Source organism: Henckelia pumila, chromosome 4, assembly GCF_033568475.1.
Source record: "Henckelia pumila isolate YLH828 chromosome 4, ASM3356847v2, whole genome shotgun sequence".
Taxonomy (NCBI): domain Eukaryota; kingdom Viridiplantae; phylum Streptophyta; class Magnoliopsida; order Lamiales; family Gesneriaceae; genus Henckelia; species Henckelia pumila.
In genome coordinates, this window is record NC_133123.1 from 58818951 (window position 1) to 58843242 (window position 24292).

The following is a 24292-nucleotide window of genomic DNA, read 5'->3' on the forward strand; positions in this document are numbered from 1 at the left end:
ACATCCATTCTCTTCCCAGTCACAATACAATAGACAAGAGTTTCTAGATTTTTTTTTTAATTTAAAAAGTGTGACTCGAGGGAAGCATCCGAGCCGCGACAAATTCATGCCAATTATTGGCCTCTCGGTTAAGAAATCTTGAGTGGAACGTGAGAGGAACCTTTTGATTATTGACCTTCCAAGTGGCTTCAACCGAGCATAAGGAGCGAATCACAAGTTCAGCTGGAAACTCTCCGCTCTTGAATTCACGATACTGATCACTCGATTCACCGGGCATGTTTTAAAGTGCATTGATCGTTTTCCTATCAAATTTTACCCAACACCCTCGCAATTTCACTTTATAGTTATCGTGATTGACCATCATATTTGCATAGAACTCACAGACGATGGACATAACCGCATCCTGCGGTGTTTTCAAAAAATCCTCCCAACCTCTTCGTCGTGCTTCAAATAACGCGGTAGAATTATACTCACGAATGTTCATACCCCTCTCCCGATGGATGTTCTTTTCAAGTTACTTGGCATAATTCTCAGCCGCCGTCGCGTCACATAAACTCTTCTTGTCATAAGATGCAACCGATGAATACGAAGCAAGGGAACCTCTTCCTTTTGTTTTAGGCAGCATATTCTCCGTCAAGCAGTCACAACAACTAAATTCAATACGTCACAATACTCCACAACGCACAAGCCACAAATTAACAATGCATAAAGTCTCTCTGACCATTCATCTAATACTTTGAACACAAGACCGTAACTCTTTCTTCTTCACCTAATTAAAACCAACAATTCTAGAATAGCCAAGAGTATAGCCAATTACCTGATTACAATCGACCCAGCATGATGAGAATAACAGAAATCCTTAAAGGAATGTGACGTAGAGCTTGTTCCGGATCCTTAAATCGGCTAGAGTGTCCGGAGGGTTGAATGTATCTTTGAAGACCCAAATACCACATCCAGAACAAGTGTAACAATGTGCAGGGAATGGAAGAGGTGTACAGGCCGATCGGCTCTTGAGTTTGAGGAGATAGATGTAAGCGAGAGGGCTTGAGAGGAAGAGAGAATGAAAGTACCCTGTGTCTTTTAATTTTGAGGGTGTTAAGTTTTTGCAGACACAATTTTAAATAAGTGGGTAGGCGCAGATGCCGTGAGTGAGGGCGCAGATGCGCGGAGTGTGGAGCGCAGATGCAAGGGTAAAGACGCAGATGCGCTAAGATTTATGTGAAGTTTCTGTAATTTTGTGCAGATGGGCCATTAGTAAGCGCAGATGCGCGTCCCCGTGGAATGAAAATTAGCGCAGACGCGCAATAAAAGCGCCGCAATGCGACTCAACAATCAATTTTCTGTCTTTTTTCGCTGTTGCGGGTGAATAGCCAACAGCTGCGCAATAATCTTTCTTAAACTTGAACCAACATTCGGAAAAGAACATGAAATAAAATTAAAAAGAAATTTGCAAAAAAAAAAAATAAAATTTTGAACACTCATAAAATAAATTAAAGCAGTAAACATGGGTTTCCTCCCAAGAAGCGCTTGGTTTATAGTCATCAGCCCGACTTTCACCAGATTTAGGCAGGGTCTTTGAGCAAGGTGCTCTCAGCACTTCGTACTTCGTTGCCAAAATAGTGTTTAACCCTTTGCCCATTCACCTTGAATGTCCTTCCATCTGTACATAGAAGCTCAATTGCACCATGTGGATACACCGTCTCCACAATAAATGGCCCAGACCATCGTGACTTCAATTTTCTTGGAAAAAGTTTCAAACGAGAGTTAAAAAACAATACTTTTTGACCTGATTCGAATTCTCGAGGCACAATGTGTTTGTCATGCCACTTCTTTGTTTGTTCCTTGTAGATCTTGGCATTCTCATATGATTTTCTTTGAAATTCGTCCAATTCATTCAACTGTAATTTCCGCAACTCCCCAGATATTTCAAGATCCATGTTCAGCTTCTTGACGGCCCAAAATGCCTTGTGTTCCAACTCCAATGGCAAATGACATGCTTTACCAAACACCAACCTATAGGGCGACATCCCAATAGGTGTTTTGAATGCAGTGCGGTAGGCCCATAGCGCGTCATCCAGCTTGATTGCCCAATATTTACGATAGTCGTAACCGTTTTATCCAAAATTTGCTTGATTTCTCAGTTAGAGATCTCCGCCTGACCATTGGTTTGGGGGTGGTATGCGCACGCCACCTTATGCTTGACACCATTCTTAGTGAGCAAGGTATTAAAAATCTTATTGCAAAAGTGCGTACCTTCGTCACTGATTATTGCTCGTGGAGTTCCAAACCTCGTAAAAATGTTCTTTTGCAAAAACTTTACTAAAACACGAGCATCATTAGTAGAGATGGCAATTGATTCCACCCATTTCGATACATAATCGACTGCTAGTAAGATATAAGTGTAACCAAAAGAAGGGGGAAAGAGACCCATAAAATCAATACCCCACACATCCAATAACTCCACTTCTAAGATATTTGTGAGAGGTAATTCATGCTTTTTAGATATATTCTCCATTCTCTGAAAATTATCGCATGATTTCACTAAGGTGTAACTATCTTTAAACAGAGTAGGCCAATAAAAATAGATTGTAGTACCTTAGCCGCAGTCCATGTTGCTCCAAAGTGACATCCATAAGGTGATGAATGGCAATGCTCTAGGATTTCTTGTGCTTCTTGACCCGCCACACATCGCCTAATCACTTGATCAGCACAACACTTAAAAACATAGGGATCATCCCACAAGTAGAACTTAACATAATGGAAAAATTTATTTTTCTGATGTCGGTTCAAATCTGGAGGCATAGTATCACACGACAAAAAATTAGCGATATCAGCAAACCATGAGAGATGTGAACTTACTTGAAAGATCTGTTCATCTGGAAACCATTCTTTTATGCTTTCCTCCTCCTTAACATCTTCTAGCTCCAATATCGACAAGTGATCAGCAACTTGATTTTTGCTACCCTTCTTATCCTTGATCTCAAAATCAAATTCTTTTAGGAGCAAAATCCACCTTATCAAGCGTGGTTTGGCATCCTTCTTGGCAAATAGATATCGAATTGCTGCATGGTTAGTGTAAACAACTACTTTACTGCCAATTAAATAAGGACAAAATTTATCAAAATCAAAAACTACTGCAAGCATCTCCTTTTCTATAGTAGTGTAATTTTGCTGTGCAGCATCCATGGTGCGACTTGCATAATAGATGGCTCGAAACATCTTTTCTCTCCTCTGACCCAACACAGCCCCACGGAAAAGTCACTAGCATCGCACATCAACTCAAAAGTCTCCTTCCAATCCGGTACAATCATGATGGGTGTTGTGATCAATGTCGTCTTGATCTCCTCGAAGGCCTGCAAACAGTCATCATCAAATATGAATGTAGAATCTTTTCAAGAAAATTACAAAGGGGTTTTGTGATTTTAGAAAAATCTTTGATGAAACTCCTATAGAACCCCGCATGGCCTAAGAAACTTCTGATGCCCTTGATATTCTTCGGAGGTGGAAGCTTCTCAATGGCATCCACTTTGGCTCGATCCACCTCAAAATCATTTGATGACACTTTATGACCAAGGACAATGCCCTCTTGAACCATAAAGTGACATTTTCCCAGTTAAGAACTAGATTCTTTTCTTGACATCTCTGCAACACATGGGAAAGGTTATGCAAACAGTGATCAAAATATGACCCAAAAACTGAAAAATCATCCATAAATATTTCCATCACATCCTCCACCATATCTAAAAACATGGCCATCATGCACCACTGGAATGTTGTCGGAGCATTACACAAGCCAAAAGGCATCCTCCAGAAAGGAAACGTGCAATAGGGACACGTAAAAGTAGTTTTCTCCTGATCCACCGGTGCCATATCAATTTTATTATAGCCTGAATAACCATCTAAGAAACAGTAGTAGCAATAATCAGCAAGTCTATTAAGCATTTGATCAATGAAAGGAAGTGAAAAATGATCCTTACGAGTAGCTTTGTTCAACTTTCTATAATCTATACAGACTCGCCATCCAGTTACGGTACGTGTGGAGATTAACTCATTATTTTCATTTTTAACTACAATAATCCCACCTTTCTTAGGCACCACTTGCACAGAAGATACCCAACTACTGTCAGAAATAACATAAATCATAGCTGCATTCAAAAATTTTAAAACTTCTTTCTTAACTACTTCTTTCATGGCGGGATTCAATCGCCTCTGATGATCAACATAAGGAGTATAAGACTCTTCCATCAAAATTTTATGCATGCAGATTGTTGGACTAATACCCTTAATGTTAGAAATTGACCATCCTAGAGCAGTTTTAAAATTTCTTAAGACTCTCAACAACTTATCTTTCTCTACATCAGAGAGATGAACAGAAATAATGACAGGACAAGTAGAATTCTTACCAAGGAATGCATAACATAAATGTGCAGGCAACTCTTTAAGATCATGAGTTTTTGCAGATAACTCTGGTGCATTATTTTCCAATGCTGCAGATTCCTTAGTACTCAATGGACATCTATTAGTGCTCTAAAAGTAGCCAGAAAGGGTCGCCCAAAAATCAAGGGAGTCTCTTCATCTTCATCCATGTCCAATATTACAAAGTCTGCTGGAAATATGAATTTGTCAACCTTCACCAAAACATCCTCCACAATACCTCGTGGGTATGTGATACTTCGATCTGCCAGCTGTAATGTGATGGTGGTCACCCTGACTTCCCCAAGCTCCAAAGTACTGTAACAGAAAAAGGCATCAAATTTATAATTTATCCAAGATCACATAAAACACTATTTACTTTAAAACCACAAATAAAACAAGGAATAGTAAAACTCCCTGGATCCTTAAGCTTTTGTGGCAACTTTTTCTGCAGGATTGCTCGCACTCTTCTGTCAGGTTCACCACCTCATTGTCTTACAATCTTCTATTCTTAGACATCACATCTTTGATGAACTTGGCATAGTTGGGCATTTTTTCCAAAGCATCTGCAAACAAAATATTGATGTATATCTTCTTAAAGATGTCTAGAAACTTGGAAAACTGCTCATCAAGTGCTTTATTCTTGAAACATTGTGGGTAAGGAAGCTGTGGCTTGTACATTGGTTTTGATTCAAATTCTTTCTTGTGCTCTTCAACAATGATTTCTTCAACCACTGGTTCTTCAAATTCCTTTGCTTTGCTCTGATCCTCAGCCTCTAGCTTCTTACCACTTCTTAACTCCACCGCTTTTCATTGCTCTTTTGGATTCACTTCGGTATTGTTGGGAAACTGTCCTCGATTTTGATCCTTTAAAGAATTTTCAAGCTCCCTGTAGTGACCCGCAATTAATCGAGGTAATTAAGGTATTTAATTACTAAAATGTACCTAAATATTCCAAGGTAGATCGGATGGTCCGAAGAGGAGTTCGGAGGATCCGAAGTGGATCGGAAGCTCCAATCGAGATCGAAAGCTCCGTCAGCGAGATCGGAAGCTCCGATCAAACTCAGTGTACACTTCATCGCTTACATCAACAAGGTGACATCATGGCTGATGTAATATCGGGCGATCGGAAGCTCCGAAGAGGGGTTCGGAGGTTCCGATCGTGATCAGAGGGTCCGAACCAGGTTCGGAGGCTCCGAACTGTGTCTATAAATAGGGGATCCAAAATTTATTTTTCTTCGCACCAATTCCTCTCTTCTCTCTGATTCCTAAGCCTTCTAACTCAGATCTAGGGAGATCTAGGCATCCTATCGGTAATCCAAAAGTGGCTTAGTGATCTAGGCGTCGTCGCGGAGCTATGGCCTAGTTTTGAGGCTATCGATAGCAAAGGGCTAACGATGGACGCAGGTATAGCTTTGGCATCCTAAAAATATTTAGGAGTACGCTTTATCTTAGTTGAGGCTTTTAGATATTTATTGTTGATGCATGGATATTTGCATTGTAGTAGCAGTAGACTGAACTAGTAGGCTTGGAGTATAGGCCAGTGGAGCTAGGTTTGTCCAACAGTGTTAGAGGTACGTAAGTACTGACCGAGATAGCCGGCATGATATATTTGCATGTATTTTGCATGAGCATGTGCTATATTTTTATCATGTTTTATCGCCTTAGCACATGCATGATTTTACGTATGACTGTATCCGGAGAGATGTGAGTCATTGACAGTCTCCATAGGGAACTATGATCTCATTTTGGACTCGAGTCAGGTATGACAGTTTCCATATGGGGCTTGTATCCTGTTTTGGATTCGGGTCAGGATGGGGTTGGCTCAGCCCTGATATGGAGTGTACGAGTACCCCGCGGAGTCGCTCTCTAGCCGGTATTGTATATTCTAGGCGCCATGAGCAAGTGTTTTCACTTGAGTTTTAAATCATCTGTGTGCGCATATTTGTATTTATATCATTGCTTCGTATTGAGCGTTCTAGCTCACGCCCTTGTGTTTGGGTATTCGTTGTGTACCTTGTGGCGGGGCAGGTTTGAGGCTGGACGGTCCAGGCGGCTCTCAGTAGGATTGAGCTTGGGAGGGTGTGAGGTTGTAGAGGGTAGGGATTTATTTACCCTGAACCTTCGATTTGGTTGTATAACAGTACTTATACACTTGTAATATTGTCGGTTGTATTCTGCCGATTGGATTTGTTGTATTTTAATTATCCGCACTTTACGCTTTAAGCTTTTATTGCGTGCACTTTTGCTGTAACTCTGATTAGGTAGTGGATCTGGGTTGGGTCACTAAATATTTGGTATCAAAGCACGCACTGCACTGGAAATATCGTAAAGCGGATTAAGTAATTATCTGTTCTTATGCAACAGATGGCAGATTATGATGAGAGCCACGATAGCGGAGGCGGCGATCGTTGGGGCGATCCAGATGATCGTAGACATCGTCGTGTTCAGCCAGAGGAGCGCAAGCGAGTGAGTATGCGCAGATTCAATGAGGTTATTCCGAAGCCTTTGATTGGAGGTGAGACAGCTGAAGAGGCGGAGGATTGGCTTGAGAGGATGGAGCAGTGCTTTCAGGAGTTCCGTTGCACGGCTGAGGATAGGATAGAGATTCTTGCCTTTATGCTTGAGGGCAGAGCGAGGAAGTGGTGGAGATCTACTTCCACGCCGTTCATAGGAGCTAGAGGTGCAGCTACTTGGGTTGAGTTTCGTACTGCTTATCAGAGACTGTATTTTCCTCCAGATCTTCGTCAGGCGAAAGCCAGTGAGTTGTTGAGTTTGCGACAGGGGAAGATGAAGATCGAGGAGTACCAGCAGAAGTTCTTTGATCTGATACCTTTTTGTCCTCATGTTGCTGATAGTTCTATATCAAAGTTTGATCATTTCCTTCAAGGGTTGAACCCTGATATTCATCGGATGGTTGCTGTGGGAGGCGATGGGACTTACGAGGATTTGGTGGACCGTTGTTGCCAGGCCAAGGATAGTATTCGGAAGAACAGGGGACTTTACTCTTCTTCTTCCAGGTCAGCGAGTGCTAGTGCTTTGGGCCCTACGGGGCAATCCTTCAAGAAGCCAGGAGGTACTTCTTCTTCTTCCTCTGGATCTGGTTGAGTGCATAACTTTGGTGGTCAAAGGCCAAACCGTTGTCGTTAGTGCAGACGCAGACATCTGCCAGGGCAGTGCAGTCGATCGACCAGTGCATGTTTCCAGTGTGGCCAGGAGGGTCACATGAAGAGAGATTGTCCTATGCTGATTGGGGCAGTGAGTGGTTACGGAGGTTCTCAGGCATCTGTTCAGCCACCTCAGTACCAGCAGCCACCTTTCCAGCAGCAGTATTCGCAGCAGCGCCAGCAGCCGCAGCAGTCTCAGAGACAGCCTACTCAGACTCCTTCTCGGGGTCATTCTTCTTTGAGGCCACGTGCCCAGGGTCTTTGCGCTTAATCAGGAACAGGCAGAGGCTGACAGTGATCGGATGATCGCAGGTACCTGTAGTTTGTGTGGTTTTCCTACATTTCTTTTGATTGATACCGGTGCATCGCATTCTTTTGTCTCAGCACATTTTGCTAAGAAGTATAGATTGCCGTTTATTCCTTTAGACGTGTTGCTAGTGGTTTCTACTTCTATGGGGAGCGAGGTTTTAGCCAAGCGTCTAGTTGTGGGTTGTGTTTTGGATTTTGAGGGACATCAGCTTAGTGCTAACCTGATGATTCTAGCAATAGAGGATTTCGATTGCATCATTGGGATAGATGTCTTAACTACCTACCGAGCAATAGTGGATTGCTATCAGAGATTTGTTCAGTTTCGTCCAGAGGATGACGAGTCATGGTATTTCTATGGTGAGGGAGCACGACCCCCGATGCCAGTGGTTTCAGCTCTGAAGGCCCGGTGTGCTTTAGAGTCTGGCGGGGAAGGCTACCTTATTTACGCCATTGACGAATCCTTAGGAGAGCCAGATATCCGAGAGATACCAGTGGTTTGTGACTTTCCAGATGTATTTCCGGAGGAGATTCCAGGTTTGCCACCAGTAAGGGAGATTGAGTTTGGCATTGAGTTAGTGCCAGAGACTGCACCGATTTCCAGAACTCCTTACCGATTGGCACCGTCAGAAATGAAAGAGCTGCAGAAGCAATTGCAAGATCTTCTTGATAAGGGTTATATTTGACCTAGTGTTTCGCCATGGGGAGCCACAGTACTGTTTGTCAAGAAGAAGGATGGGTCGATGCGGTTGTGTATTGACTACCGTCAGTTGAATCAGGTGACAATGAAGAATAAGTATCCTCTTCCGCGGATAGATGATATCTTTGATCAGTTGCAAGGTACTTCTGCCTATTCGAAGATTGATCTTCGGTCTGGATATCATCAGTTGCGAGTTCGACAGGAGGATGTGAAAGAGTGGGTGCCCGGTTAGCCAACTTGTGGCTAATTTCTTTTATGACTCTATGTATAAACAATCTTTGTTTAATATAATTTACATTCATTAATGGCATTTTCTTTGTCTTTCTTCATATTGTTATATTGTGATATACTATTGATGTTTTGATAAATACCTTGAATATACTATAGTGTAAGTAAGATGAGATAGTGAATAAAGAGAGATCACTATTATGAAACACATCTTATAGTCATTGTATATTTTAAACAGTTCTTAGTCAATTGAGTCGTCCGCTAATAAGGATAAGGATCGCTCGAGATTGAGACTAGCATTTGTGATGCCAGGTACCATGTTTCATTGGTAATGGACATGGAGATGTTCAAAGCATGCAAATGGATATTCATATGATGAATGATCAAAATACCCTATTCGAACTTTTCAAGTGGTTATCACTTATCGAGTGGATAAAGTCCGCGGTTTTGGTTGTACACCATTAGTCCTTACTACTTGAAACATCATTGAGACTGTATATGCTAGTACTGTACTTTGACTCGTTTACCAACTCTATTGGGGTCATCAGGTGTCGGGATTGGGTACAGTTACGACACATATAGGAGTCGATGCTTTGTTGTCAAGGATTCACCACATACTTGCGAGTGTGGATATCCTATGCGATCTGAGGAGATATTAGTGTGACGAATCTCTGGCCATAGTACATGATGTGTTTTAGGTTACTCGGTTTTCCTAGTAACACATGCGATGTCACTATTTGATCTTCAAGATGTAATGCATAGTTATCGAATCTCGAACGACGCTCGATGCACCAATGGTTATTGATTCGATCGGGATATATGGATGAAGGGACCGTACTGTATGCTAACCAAAATCTACTGGTTCTTGCAGGCACTATCATGGATACCTAGGGAATCATGGGGCGATGTTGCTAGATGCTCTTACCATGATTCGTTGGGCAAGTCGGAAATTGTTGTTCCGAGTCACAAGGAGTTGTGAGCCCACGGCTAGCTGTATCCCTGAACCATTGAGGTTCACACAAGTAATGGATTACTAAATCCCGTTGAGATAGTTAAATTTAAAGATTTAAATTTAATGAAAGAGAAGTTGGACTTCTTAACTAAAAGAGAATGGAATTTCTTAAAAGGACATAGGGATGGGCATTTTTGGAAATCACTGAATTCGGATTCAGAAAAATTATCTTGACTTTAAAAGGTGAAAAAATGGTTTCTATGCACATTGGTGAAATCAGTTTATCAATCGGAGTCATGATGAATTTTATATTAATTTCTATAATAACGGGCTTGGCTTGTTGGGCTTAAGTTATGGATTGTGGGCCCTAAGGAGTTAGAGTCCTAATACAATCATAACTTAATCTAGTCTAGAAATTATCTATAAATAGATGAGTAGTGTTCAAAAATCACAAGAATTCATTATAGCAATTTTCGAAAATCACTCATATTATTTCAAGGGGATTTTCGAAATCCTCTGTCCCTTTTTGAGAAAATTCAGTTTGTGATTTTTTGGAAAATTACATTCTGAATTGACAGATCAAATCTGTTTATTCTCATCGATAAACATCTGATTAATTTCTAGTACAATCAATCAGAGGGTTTCTATTTTCTGTTCGTGGACCTTATTCCGGAGATTGATCGTGAAGCCATCGGTTCCCGGGATATACAAGAAGAGCAGATTAAATTCTGTTGGTGTCCATAATCAAGACGTTGCTTGAATAGGTAAAAATTTAATTGTGATTTTATTTTTACTTGCATAATTTAATCGTAAAGTTTTGATACCCATAATATGGAATCGTTCCATATAGAAAAATAAAATTTTTAAACTTCCGCTGCACCGGGTATCAATTCTTAATTGATCTGAACACGATTTTCCAACAGTGGTATCAGAGCCAGGTTGCTCAGATCAAACGATTAAATTAATCGATTGTACAAAATATTTGGCCTCGATTTTTTGAAAACAAAACGAATTTTAAAAATTAAAATTTTGACGGAACAGGGGCATCGGGGTAGCGATCGTCGATGCCCACGGGCAGCGACGAAGCTGCCCGCCTCCACGTGGACAGCCCTATCCCACGTGGAGGAGGGGGCGGCCTGGGAATGCCCTGGGCAGTCCGGGAAAAATTAAAAGTGATTTTTTAATTAAAATTTTAATATTTTGGAATTTTAGTTTTCGATCCGATCGAAAATTGTTTTTGATTGGTCCACGAGGAATCGGATCAAATTGTTTGAGTCAAAAAATTTTAAAATTGATTTTTGGATAAATTTGAATTTTTGGAAAATTTGTAAATCTTATCCGTTAAATTAGATTTTATAAAATTAATTATTTTGGTACAATTGATGATAAGATATGATCTTATGAATGTATTAGATAAAATATGATTTTATCTTTTAATTATGATGTCATTGCATGTTATCCAATGTTTTAATTATTGAATTAATTATTGGATAAAAAGATGATCGATTGCCATGACTAAGTTTGTAGGTGTATGTTAGGTTATTTACAATTGGTTTTATTGTTGTTGGGTTTTATTAATGGGCTTGGTTTATAGCCTAATTTGAATTGTCATTAGTAATAAAAAGTGGGCTTGGTTTATGGCCCGTTCCCACCCCTTAATGTATCCCCTACTTGTCATCGAAATTTATTGTAAATTTGTTAGACTTAGTGGGAGATAAAGATTTGAAGACAAAGGTGGGCCCAGCAGACAATAAAGACCGAAGAAATGTAAATTGGAAGCTCAATGTAATAGGATTGCATTGCATACTTGCATATCACCTAGGATTGGACTTAGACTCGTGATTGGCAACCACGGTTCGATTAATGATTGGGATCGATCATCCTTTAAATAATATATGATATTATTGTTGTATGCATGTTTAGACAAAATTGTATGAATCCCACAAGCATACAAACTTTAAAAGATGAGACGAATTTTCAAAATTAAAAATCCCTCATTTTAAATATGATTTAAAATTGATATCAAGATAAACAAAAGGAAAATTAAATATTGTTTAAATGTTCCTACCTTCCATCAACGATCAATGTATGAGATGCTACCCGCGGGCACGGTCCGGCTCATATTATTGGGGGGGCCCGTTCGTCGGAAAGCTGCACATTGTATCGACACATGTTGTAAGTTGGGTGGAACTCCCATGGGATGGACTCATATTATTGGGGATCCACAAGGCGACCGCCCATCACAACTTAATATTGATGGGTCATCTTGACATGTCACAATAAACGGCGTCATATTATTGGGCCCTTATTGGACATGAGGTAAAAACATGGGGGTTGCTTTGGAAGCAATTGGGCTCTACCTTTTGAAAATTATGGTTGGCTGATATTATTTGGGACTATAGTTTGTCAATTGGACTCCATGTTCCCACTAAGGAAACTAGTTTTTCGTTTTCACTAGAGGGTAGTGAAATCGTTAAAATAGTGGGAGTGAAATTCATAAAATTAAATTTTGCCATATTTTATGTCTTAGTAAATTATATTAAACAATCACTGATTATTGTCTGTTTCTTTTCATTATTTCATTACAATGAATTCGCAAAATCCACTATACTCAATTCTCGAACAAAACAAATTGACTGGCGCAAACTATACGGAATGGTTTCGTAAATTAAAATTTGTTCTAAACTCGGAGAAGATTTTCTACGTGTTAGAAAAGAATCCTCCAAAGGAAGCACCGACTAATATAAGTCCGGAAGAATTGGCAAAACTTGATCAATGGTGGGACCATGATGTCAAGGCCAAGTGCTATATGCAAGCTTCAATGTCTGATGAACTCCAGAGGCGATTTGAGGATGCCGTGAATGCTGCTGACATACACATGCACCTCAAGGAACTTTTTTGAGCTCAGTCAAGGTCGGAGAGGTATGCCACCGTCAAAGAGCTCATGACATGCCGCATGCGAGATGAGACTTCGGTCCGTGAGCATGGGGTACACATTATTGGGCTCATTGAAAAATTGGTAACACTCGATTTGACTTTGGAGCATGAACTAAACGCGGACTTATTGCTTCTTTCCCTTCCTTCGTCGTTTGACGGATTTGTGGTGAACTTCAATATGAACAAGATAGAGGCCACCCTTGAATAGATGGTCAATATTCTTGTGTCTTATGAGGCCACATTAAAGAAGGATAAACCGGTACTCTTGGTTGGCTCCTCTTCTTACTCCAAGAAGGGGCCAAGTGGAAAGGGTAAGAAACGTTCTGCCCCACCCAAAAAAATTGTACCACAAAAGAAGGCCAAGACAAAAGCTTCAAACGTGAACATATCTGGAGATGTTTGCCATCACTGCAAGAAACCCGGTCATTGAAAACGTAACTGCAAGGAATACCTCGAGCAGTTGCGAACTGCAAAGGGTATGTTTTACATTGAAATAAATGTTTCACTTAATACTACTTCTTGGGTATTGGATATCGGATGTGGATCTCACATTTGCAATGATTTGCAGGTAATGACAAGAAGTCGTAAGCTTAGGATGGGTGAGACCCAGCTGAGGCTTGGAAATGGTTCCAGAGTTGAAGCCAAAGCAGTGGGAGATGTTTATTTAGTTTTGCAGAAAAATTTTAAGTTATTTTTGAGAGATGTTTTATTTGTGCCAGATTTAGTTAAAAATATTATTTCTGTTTCTATGCTTGATAGAGATGGTTTTTCTTGTAATTTTGTGAATGGGATTTGCAATATTTACAAGAATGAATGTTTGATTGGAAATGGACAACTTGAAAAAGATCTATATAACTTAAAATTAAAAGACGTTCCAATTAATTATGTTGATAAACCGGTAACAACAAATAAAAAGAAAAACAATAGCCAAAACCCGACAAACCTTTGGCATGCTAGGCTAGGTCATATTTCCTCGAGGAGGATGAACAAGCTAGTGGGAGAGGGCATGTTTGATATGTCTGATATTAACTCTCTACCTACTTGTGAGTCCTGCCTAAAAGGAAAAATGACTAAATCTCCTTTCAAAGGGAAGCCTTAGCGTAGTCAAAACCTGTTGGATTTGATCCATACAGATGTTTGTGGACCATTTAGTATCGGTACTAAATTTGGACACACCTACTTCATTACCTTTACTGATGATTATTCGAGGTATGGGTATTTATATTTAATGAAATATAAGTCTGAATCATTTGAAAAGTTCAAAGAATTCAAGGCTGAAGTAGAAAACAAACAAGGTAGAAGTATTAAAGCACTTCGATCGGATCGAGGTGGAGAATACTTAAGTACCAAGTTTTTGAGCTATCTAAAAGAGAATGAGATTCTCTCTCAGTGGACTCCTCCTATGACACCTCAGCTGAATGGTGTCTCGGAGCGTCGCAATCGAACTTTGTTGGACATGGTTCGATCTATGATGAGCTTCACTGAGCTCCCACCTTCGTTTTGGGGCTATGCGCTTGAAACAACGGTATTGTTGTTGAACATTTCTACACTAAAGCAGTAGATAAAACTCCATATGAGTTATGGAATGGCAAAGCTCCTAAGTATTCGTACTTAAGGATTTGGGGATGTCCTGCTTACGTGAAGCAGACAGTGGGAGATAAGTTGGATAGTCGATCCACCTTATGTTATTTTGTAGGATATCCGAAGAATTCAATCGGATATTATTTCTATCATCCTTATGAGACAAAAGTATTTGTTTCAAGGAATGCCACCTTCATGGAGAAGGAGTTCTTATTAGATAAGAAAGGCAAGATGATGGAACTCAAAGAAATTCGAGAAAAACCCGAGATACAAAATAACGACCACACACCTCAAGAACCTTCAACGGACACGCCTCTATCTAGGAGATCCGAGAGGACTTCTAGATCTCCTATTCGATATGGTCTTCTTCTTGAAGGGGATCAAAGTGAACCCGACATTGGATGTGATCCAAGAAACTTCAAGGAAGCAATTTCTGATGCGGATTCTAATTTATGGCTTGATGCTATGCAGTCGGAAATAGACTCGATACATACAAACCAAGTTTGGTCTTTAGTAGATCCTCCCGATGGAATTGTTCCAATAGGGTATAAATGGATCTACAAGAGAAAACTTGGGCTTGATGGTAAGGTACTTACCTACAAGGCACGATTGGTAGCAAAAGGTTATACTCAAAGACAAGGAGTTGACTATGATGAAACCTTTTCACCAGTCGCAATGTTCAAGTCCATAAGAATCCTTATTGCCATAGCAGCATGGTATGACTATGAGATATGGAAAATGGATGTGAAGACTGCATTTCTTAATGGAAACATTAAGGAAGAAATCTATATGATGCAGCCCAAGGGATTCACATCCATGGGAAGCGAGCATAAGGTATGCAAGCTTCAGAGATCAATTTATGGTCTCAAACAAGCATCAAGAAGTTGGAATCAAAAATTTGATGAAACAATAATGGACTTTGGTTTCATCAAAAACCCGAAGGAACCGTGCGTGTACAAAAAAGTAGTTAAGGATGCGGTGACATTCTTAGTGCTTTATGTTGATGACATCCTACTCATTGGAAATGACATAGGGATGTTGCAGTCAACAAAGATATGGTTATCAGGTAGATTCTCGATGAATGATTTTGGTGAGGCATCCTATATTCTAGGGATACAGATCTATAGAGATAGATCTAAGAGAATGATAGGACTCACTCAAGCAACCTACATCGACACCATATTGAAAAGGTTTTCTATGGATGAGTTCAAGAGAGGACATCTACCTATGTGTCATGGAGTTTCTCTATCCAAGTCTATGTGTCCCAAGACTGACAAAGAGATAGAGAAAATGACACACATACCATATGCGTCAACCATAGGTAGTATTATGTATGAGATGATATCTACCAGACCGGATGTAGCCTTTGCTCTGAGTGTCACAAGCAGATATTAGGCCAACCCCGGTCAAATGCATTGGAAAGCCGTGAAGGATATTCTTAAGTACTTGAGAAGGACTAAGAATATATTCATGGTTTATGGAGGAAGAGAATTGAAATTGGAAGGCTATACCGACTCTAGCTTCCAAAGCGACGTGGATGACTCGAAGTCAACCTCAAGATTTGTATTCATGCTCAATGGCGGTGCTGTCTCTTGAAAGAGTTCCAAGCAAGACACCACAACAGATTCCACCACTGAGGCAGAATACATTGCAGCATCAGCTGCAGCTAAAGAGGCCGTTTGGATGAGGAACTTCGTCCAAGAGTTGGGCGTAATTCCTGAAGCTGTTGGTCCAGTTCTGGTGTACTGCAATAACACTGGTGCCATTGCTCAGGCAAAGGAACCAAGGTCTCATCAAAGATCCAAACACGTACTGAGGAAATACCACATCATCCGGGAGATTGTGGAAAGAGGAGACATCACTGTCGAGAGAGTGGCCTCTACAGACAATATCGCTGATCCACTTACTAAGCCCTTGCCAGGACCATTGTTTGACAAACATCGCGAAGCAATGGGATTGCGTAGTATGACTAGTTGGCTTTAGGGCAAGTTGGAGATTGAAAGAGTGGGTGCCCGGTTAGCCAACTTGTGGCTAAGGGCTTTTATGACTCTATGTATAAACAATCTTTGTTTAATATAATTTACATTCATTAATGGCATTTTCTTTGTCTTTCTTCATATTGTTATATTGTGATATACTATTGATGTTTTGATAAAGACCTTGAATATACTATAGTGTAAGTAAGATGAGATAGTGAATAAAGAGAGATCACTATTATGAAACACATCTTATAGTCACTATATATTCTAAATAGTTCCTAGTCAATTGAGCCGTCCGCTAATAAGGATAAGGATCGCTCGAGATTGAGACTAGCATTTGTGATGCCAAGTACCATGTTTCATTGGTAATGGACATGGAGATGTTCAAAGCATGCAAATGGATATTCATATGATGAATGATCGAACTACCCTATTCGGACTTTCCAAGTGGTTATCACTTATCGAGTGGATAAAGTCCGCGGTTTTGGTTGTACACCATTAGTCCTTACTATTTGAAACATCATTGAGACTCTATATGCTAGTACTGTACTTTGACTTGTTTACCGACTCTATTGGGGTCATCAGGTGTCGGGATTGGGTACAGTTACGACACATATAGGAGTCGATGCTTTGTTGTCAAGGATTCACCACATACTTGCGAGTTTGGATATCCTATGCGATCTGAGGAGATATTAGTGTGACGAATCTCTGGCCAGAGTACATGATGTGTTTTAGGTTACTCGGTTTTCCTAGTAACACATGCGATGTCACTATTTGATCTCCAAGATGTAATTCATAGTTATCGAATCTCGAACGACTCCCGATGCACCAATGGTTGTTGATTCGATCGGGATATATGGATGAAGGGACCGTACTGTACGCTAACCAAAATCTACTGGTTCTTGTAGGCACTATCAGTGATACCTAGGAAATCATGGGGCGATGTTGCTAGACGCTCTTACCATGATTCGTTGGGCAAGTCGGAAATTGTTGTTCCGAGTCACAAGGAGTTGTGAGCCCACGGCTAGCTGTATCCCTGAACCATTGAGGGTCACACAAGTAATGGATTACTAAACACCGTTGAGATAGTTAAATTTAAAGAGTTAAATTTAATGAAAGAGAAGTTGGACTTCTTAACTAAAAGAGAGTGAAATTTTTCTAAAATGACATAGGGATGGGCATTTTTGGGAATCACTGAATTTGGATTCAGAAAATCTTGACTTTAAAAGGTGCAAAAAAAGGTTTCTGTGCATATTGGTGAAATCAGTTTATCAATCGGAGTCATGATGAATTTTATATTAATTTCTATAATAACGGGCTTGGCTTGTTGGACTTAAGTTATGGATTGTGGGCCCTAAGGAGTTAGAGTCCTAATACAATCATAACTTAATCTAGTCTAGAAATTATCTAGAAATAGATGAGTAGTGTTCGAAAATCACAAGAATTCATTATAGCAATTTTCGAAAATCACTCATATTATTTCAAGGGTATTTTCGAAATCCTCTGTCCCTTTTTGAAAAAATTCAGTTTGTGATTTTTCGAAAAATTACATTCTGAATTGACAGATCAAATCTATTTATTCTCATCGATAAACATCTGATTGATTTCTAGTGCAATCAATCAGAGGGTTTTTGTTTTTTGTTCGTGGACCTTATTCCGGAGATTGATCGTGAAGCCATCGGTTCCCGGGATATACAAGAAGAGCAGATTAAATTCTGTTGGTGTCCATAATCAAGCCGTTGCTTGAATAGGTAAAAATTTAATTGTGATTTTATTTTTACTTGCATAATTTAATCGTAAAGGTTTTATACCCATAATATGGAATCGTTCCATATAGAAAAATAAAAATTTTTAAACTTCCGCTGCACCGGGTATCAATTCTTAATTGATCCGAACACGATTTTCCAACAGGATGTTCCTAAGACAGCATTTCGTACGAGGTATGGACACTATGAGTTTCTAGTGATGCCATTTGGTCTGACGAATGCTCCAGCTGTTTTTATGTATCTTATGAACAGAGTTTTCCGCGAATTTCTGGATATGTTCGTAGTGGTGTTCATCGATGACATTTTGGTGTATTCTCGCAGCATGGATGAGCATGCCTACCATCTCTATACTGTACTGCAGGTCTTGAGGGAGAGACAGTTGTACGCGAAGCTGAGTAAGTGTGACTTCTGGATTGACCGAGTTGTGTTCCTTGGTCATGTCATTTCTCAGGAGGGCGTATCTGTTGATCCTAGCAAGACAAAGGCTATTTTGAATTGGTCACGTCCGACTACAGCTTCTGAGATTCGTAGTTTCCTTGGTTTAGCAGGATACTATCGTCGTTTTGTGGAGAATTTCTCTCAGATAGCTAAGCCTTTGACTCAGTTGACGAAGAAAGATGTTTCTTTCGTTTGGTCTGATGCTTGTGAAGACAGTTTTCGTGAGTTGAGACGTCGTCTGACGACAGATCCAGTTCTTGCTTTACCGTCTGGATCAGGTTGTTTTGTAGTCTTCTCTCCAGGGTTTGGGGTGTGTGTTGACTCAGAATGGCCATGTGATCGCTTATGCCTCCAGACAGCTGAAGACTCACGAGGAGAACTATCCCGTACATGATTTAGAGCTTGCAGCCATTGTCTTTGCTCTTAAGATATGACGTCACTATTTGTACGGAGAACGATTTGAGATCTTCACCGATCATAAGAGTTTGAAGTATCTGTTCACTCAGGTTGAGTTGAACATGCGGCAGCATCGTTGGATGGATCTGTTGAAGGATTACGATTGTGAGATCAAGTACCATCCAGGTTCTTCAAATCCTGTTGCTGATGCGCTTAGTTGCAAAGTCTATGCGAGTTCCGTTCGTACCAATTCGGTACGGAAGGCAGTGGAAGAGTGTTGTTCTTCAGGATTCACATTCCGTCATAAGAAAGAACAGCAAGGGATTCGTGTTTCTTCTTTGCTTGCAGAGCCAGCGTTGTATCGACGAATCCGGGAAGCTCAGAATTCTGATCTGAAGACGCAGAAGTTAACCCGTTTGGCTAAGGGTGATAATACTTCTGGTTTCCATTTGCAGGGAGACGGTCTGTTGTGTCTTTCTGGTCGAGTTGTGGTACCCGAGGATTCTACTTTGAGGGATGAGATCTTATCGCAAGCTCACCGCAGTCGATTCTCTGTACATCCAGGTAGCATGAAGATGGATAAGGATCTTCGCACTCGATTTTGGTGGAAAAGGATGAAGCGCAGTGTCTATCAGTTTGTGTCCCGATGCCTTGTGTGTCAGCAAGTCAAGGTAGATTTTAGATGACCCGGAGGGTTACTTCACAGCTTAGAGATTCCTGAATGGAAGTGGGAGCATGTGACGATGGACTTTTTCACCCACTTGACTATGTCTTCCAGGAATTGTGATGCTATTTGGGTTGTCGTGGATCGGTTGTCGAAGTTAGCTCATTTTCTTCCATATAACCGCGATTACACCTTTGATAGGATGGCGCAATTGTATGTGCGGGAGATTGTTCGATTGCATGGGATTCCGTTGAGCATTGTCAGCGATAGAGATCCGAGATTCACCTCGAGATTTTGAGGTAGTTTCTAGCGAGCACTTGGTACTACTTTGAGCTTGAGTACGTCTTATCATCCAGAGACGAACGGACAGTCGAAGCGTACTATTCGCACTCTAGAGGATATGCTTCGCGCGGCGATGATGGATTTTGGTCCAACGTGGCATGATCATTTACCCTTGGTGGAGTTCGCCTACAACAATAGTTTCCATTGCAGCATTGGCATGACACCATTTGAGGCTCTTTATGGACGTCGTTGTCGTACACCTTTGTTTTGGGACGAGGTTGGCGAGCGTCAGGTTGAGGGTCCTCAGATGATTCAGCAAATGATTAGTGCAGTAGAGTTGATCCGTCGCAGAATTAAAGCGGCCCAGGATCGGCAAGATAGCTACGCGAACACTCACCGGAGGCCGTTACACTTCGAGGTGGGAGAGCATGTTTTCTTGCGTGTGTCACCTTTTCGGAAGGTGATGAGGTTTGGTCGCAAGGGTAAGCTAACATCTAGATTTATTGCTCCTTTCGAGATTCTCGAGAGGGTTGGGGATGTGGCTTATCGTCTGGCCTTGCCACCCGATCTTTCAAAGATCCACAATGTGTTCCACGTGTCCTTGTTGAGGCAGTATATGGCGGACAAGTCGCATATTTTGCATCCGACCGAGGTAAAGGTAGATCGGGATCTATCGTATGTGGAGAAACCCCTGCGGATTCTTGACAGGAAGGACAAGGTACTTCGTAACAAGCGTATACCGTTGGTGATGGTACAGTGGCAACGCAGATGGACAGAGGAAGCTACTTGGGAGCTGGAGAGCCGGATGTTAGCCGAGCACCCCGAGTTATTTTGAGATTTTGTATTTCATTATATCAAGTTGTACTTGTTCAGTTGTAATAAGATTATTTGGTTGACTATTCCTACTTTCCTCTAAGACTTAAATTTCGAGGACGAAATTTCTTAAGTGGGGGAGAATGTAGTGACCCGCAATTAATCGAGGTAATTAAGGTAATTAATTACTAAAATGTACCTAAATAGTCCAAGGTAGATCGGACGGTCCGAAGAGGACTTCGGAGGATCCGAAGTGGATCGAAAGCTCCGATCGAGATCGGAAGCTCCGTCGGCAAGATCGGAAGCTCCGATCGGACTCAGTGTACACGTCATCGCTTATGTCAGCAAGGTGATGTCATGGATGACGTAATATCGGGCGATCGGAAGCTTCGAAGAGGGGTTCGGAGGTTCCGATCGTGATCGGAGGGTCCGAACCGGGTTCGGAGGCTCCGAACTGTGTCTATAAATAGGGGATCCAAAATTCATTTTTCTTCACACCAATTCCTCTCTTCTCTCTGATTCCTAAGCCTTCTAACTCAGATCTAGGCGTCCTATCGGTAGTCCGGAAGTGGCTTAGTGATCTAGGCGTCGTCGCGAAGCTATGGCCTTGTTTTGAGGCTATCGACAGCAAAGGGCTAACGACGGATGCATGTATAGCTTTGGCATCCTAAAAATATTTAGGAGTACGCTTTAGCTTAGTTAAGGCTTTTAGAGCTTTATTGTTGATGCATGGATATTTGCATTGTAGTAGCAGTAGACTGGACTAGTAGGCTTGGAGTATAGGCCAGTGGAGCTAGGTTTGTCCAACAGTGTTAGAGGTACGTAAGTACTGACCGAGATAGCCGGCATGATATATTTGCATGTATGTTGAATGAGCATGTGCTATATTTTTATCATGTTTTATCGCCTTAGCACATGCATGATTTTACGTATGACTGCATCCGGAGAGATGTGAGTCATTGACAGTCTCCATAGGGAACTATGATCTCATTTTGGACTCGAGTCAGGTATGACAATTTCCATATGGGGCTTGTATCCTGTTTTGGATTTGGGTCAGGATGGGGTTGGCTCAGCCCTGATATGGAGTGTACGAGTACCCCGCGGAGTCGCTCTCTAGCCGGTATTGTATATTCTCGGCGCCATGAGCAAGTGTTTTCACTTGAGTTTTAAATCATCTGTGTGCGCATATTTGTATTTATATCATTGCTTCGTATTGAGCGTTCTAGCTCACGCCCCTGTGTTTGGGTATTCGTTGTGCACCTTGTGGCGGGGCAGGTTTGAGGCTGGATGGTCCAGGCGGCTCTCAGCAGGATTGAGCTTGGGAGGGTGTGAGGTTGTAGAGGGTAGAGATTTATTTACCCTGAACCTTCGATTTTATTGTATAACAGTACTTATACACTTGTGATATCGTTGGTTGTATTCTGCTGATTGGATTTGTTGTATTTTAATTATCCGCACTTTACGCTTTAAGCTTTTATTGCGTGCGCTTTTACTGTAACTCTGATTAGGTAGTGGATCTGGGTTGGATCACTACACTCCCAATCTGTGTTTCCATGGATTTCATCATAGCCCCCAAACTGCACATATGTGTCCATGCTGTCCATTCGATTCTCAGTCCTCGACATCCTCTTGTTAGATTCAATGACATATGTAGCGACAACATCCTCCAAAGACGCCTTTCATTCACCCTTGTTTGTAGTGAATCCCGGATGGGGATTCAACACATTTTTGTTGTTGGCATAGGAAATATTTTCATGGTTACGTAAGCCATGATGATAAGTATTAGGGGGAGGGTTACCTCGATAATTTCCATAGCCTCTGGGATTTATATATTGAGCTTCCTCAGGTGGATGAGATTCTTCGATGGCAACTAACACACCTGATGCTTCTGTTACACTCACCTTATTCAACGCAGCAACTTGTGTAGTCAACGCAGATAATTGTGCAGTGATGGAGGTGAGAGGATCAACACTGTACACTCCCTTCTTGATTCCCACGCATTCAGATGGCCATTGATAACTATTGATGATTATTTGTTCCAGCATCTCATAGGCCTGAATGGGGTCCTTGGAAAATATGGTACCATCAGCAGCAGAATCCACTGACATTCTTGTAGGAATGTTCAAACCATTGTAGAAAAGCTCGATTTCTTCCCAATCTGCAAAATTATGGTTATGACAACGCCTCAACAAATCTTTATACATTTCCCATGTCTCATATAGCTGTTCTGAATCATGTTGATGAAAGGTGCTGGTCTAAATCTTCAATTGAGTGGATTTGGCCGGTGGAAAATACTTCGCTAAAAATTTCACAGCCATGTCCTCCCAAGTAGTTATGCTTCTTAACGGCAACGACTGCAACCAGCTCCGTGCCTTATACCTGAGAGAAAAAGGGAACAAGCGTAAAAGTATAATATCCTCAGAAACACCATTTATTTTTACCGTATCAATAATCTCTAGGAAAGTTCGCAAGTGTAAGTGAGGATCAGCTGTGGCGCTTCAATTGAACTGGTTCTGCTCAACCATGTTGATGAATGTCGGCTTCAACTCGAAGTTGTTGCCATTTATCGTCCCTCGAGCGATTCCAAAATAGTGAGCCTGGATCGTCGGCCTGAAATGATCTATGATTGACACCAAGGGAATTTCATTAAAATTTCTTCAGCCATGTTTTTTTGTTCTTCTCTCCTCGCTCTTCTCAAAGCACGTGCAGTTTGTTCGATCTCTAGATCAAAGAGTAAAGAATTTGCGCTTTGAGATCTTCGCATAAACTACAGTTAAGAACAACAACAATTTATTAGTAACTTAAAATAAATTAAATAAATGCTCTAAATTAACTTATACTAATTGGTAACAAGACTAAACCAAATCAAAAATTACTCCACGGCAACGACGCCAAAAACTTGTTGCGATATTTGTGCCCGCAAGTGCACGGTTGTCAAGTTTTAGTAAAGAATGAGTAGATTGTCGATCTGACGAGGAGTAATATAAAAATATTCAATACTTGTAATTAAAATAGTTTTAATTTTATTTAGAAAATTAAACTTTAGAGATTAGCAGACAAATTAAAAAATTACTTAAGTTTGTAAGGACACGCACACACAATCCTTAAGAGATAATCAAGCAGAGAAAAAGGTCTAGATGTTTGATTTCACCTGGTCTCGACAATAGTCATTTCTAATTAATCTATTTTCATGAATTTATTTCAATTAATAACCAAGAACACATAGATTATACTATTTCCCTCTCCCGAGTGCCAAATAGAATGTATCAACTACATATCAATTCTAATATCCCTATTAAGAATCTACTTCTAGTGATATGTGTAAAACGATGTTCTTTCAAGGTTCTATTAAAGTTATAAACTCTCTCGAGATGAATAAACAATTAATAGTGTGAATTCTATTTATCCTATTCAAACTCCCCTCTCCTGAGTGCCAAAATCTAAATAAATATAACTAATAAATTTATGGCCAGTAAATTGAAAAGACTTTCAAAACTAGAATCACAATCAATTTAGAGAAATTCAATTCAATGAAATAAAAAATTCATAAATATGTCTTAACCAGAATACATCAATCTCTAGACTTAAAAAGTTTAGTTCATAATCAAATTTGAATAACACAATTCATGTTTTCAAATTGCAACATTAATTCAATAAATAAAGAGTTCAG

The 24292-nt window shown here is 40.6% G+C and overlaps 1 protein-coding gene across 1 annotated transcript; it reads right to left on the bottom strand.

Annotated features, from left to right (window-relative positions):
• Positions 1-1562: 1562 nt before the first annotated feature.
• Positions 1563-22730, bottom strand: LOC140861043 (uncharacterized). The gene is made up of 12 exons (XM_073264050.1): positions 22502-22730; positions 4913-4979; positions 4629-4731; positions 4404-4527; positions 3727-3899; positions 3571-3642; positions 3274-3353; positions 2860-3091; positions 2596-2715; positions 2289-2518; positions 1900-2013; positions 1563-1740 (listed from the first exon to the last, which is right to left on the bottom strand). Exons 1-12 carry the CDS (start codon positions 22728-22730, stop codon positions 1563-1565), a joined length of 1722 nt encoding a protein of 573 aa, XP_073120151.1.
• Positions 22731-24292: the final 1562 nt, after the last annotated feature.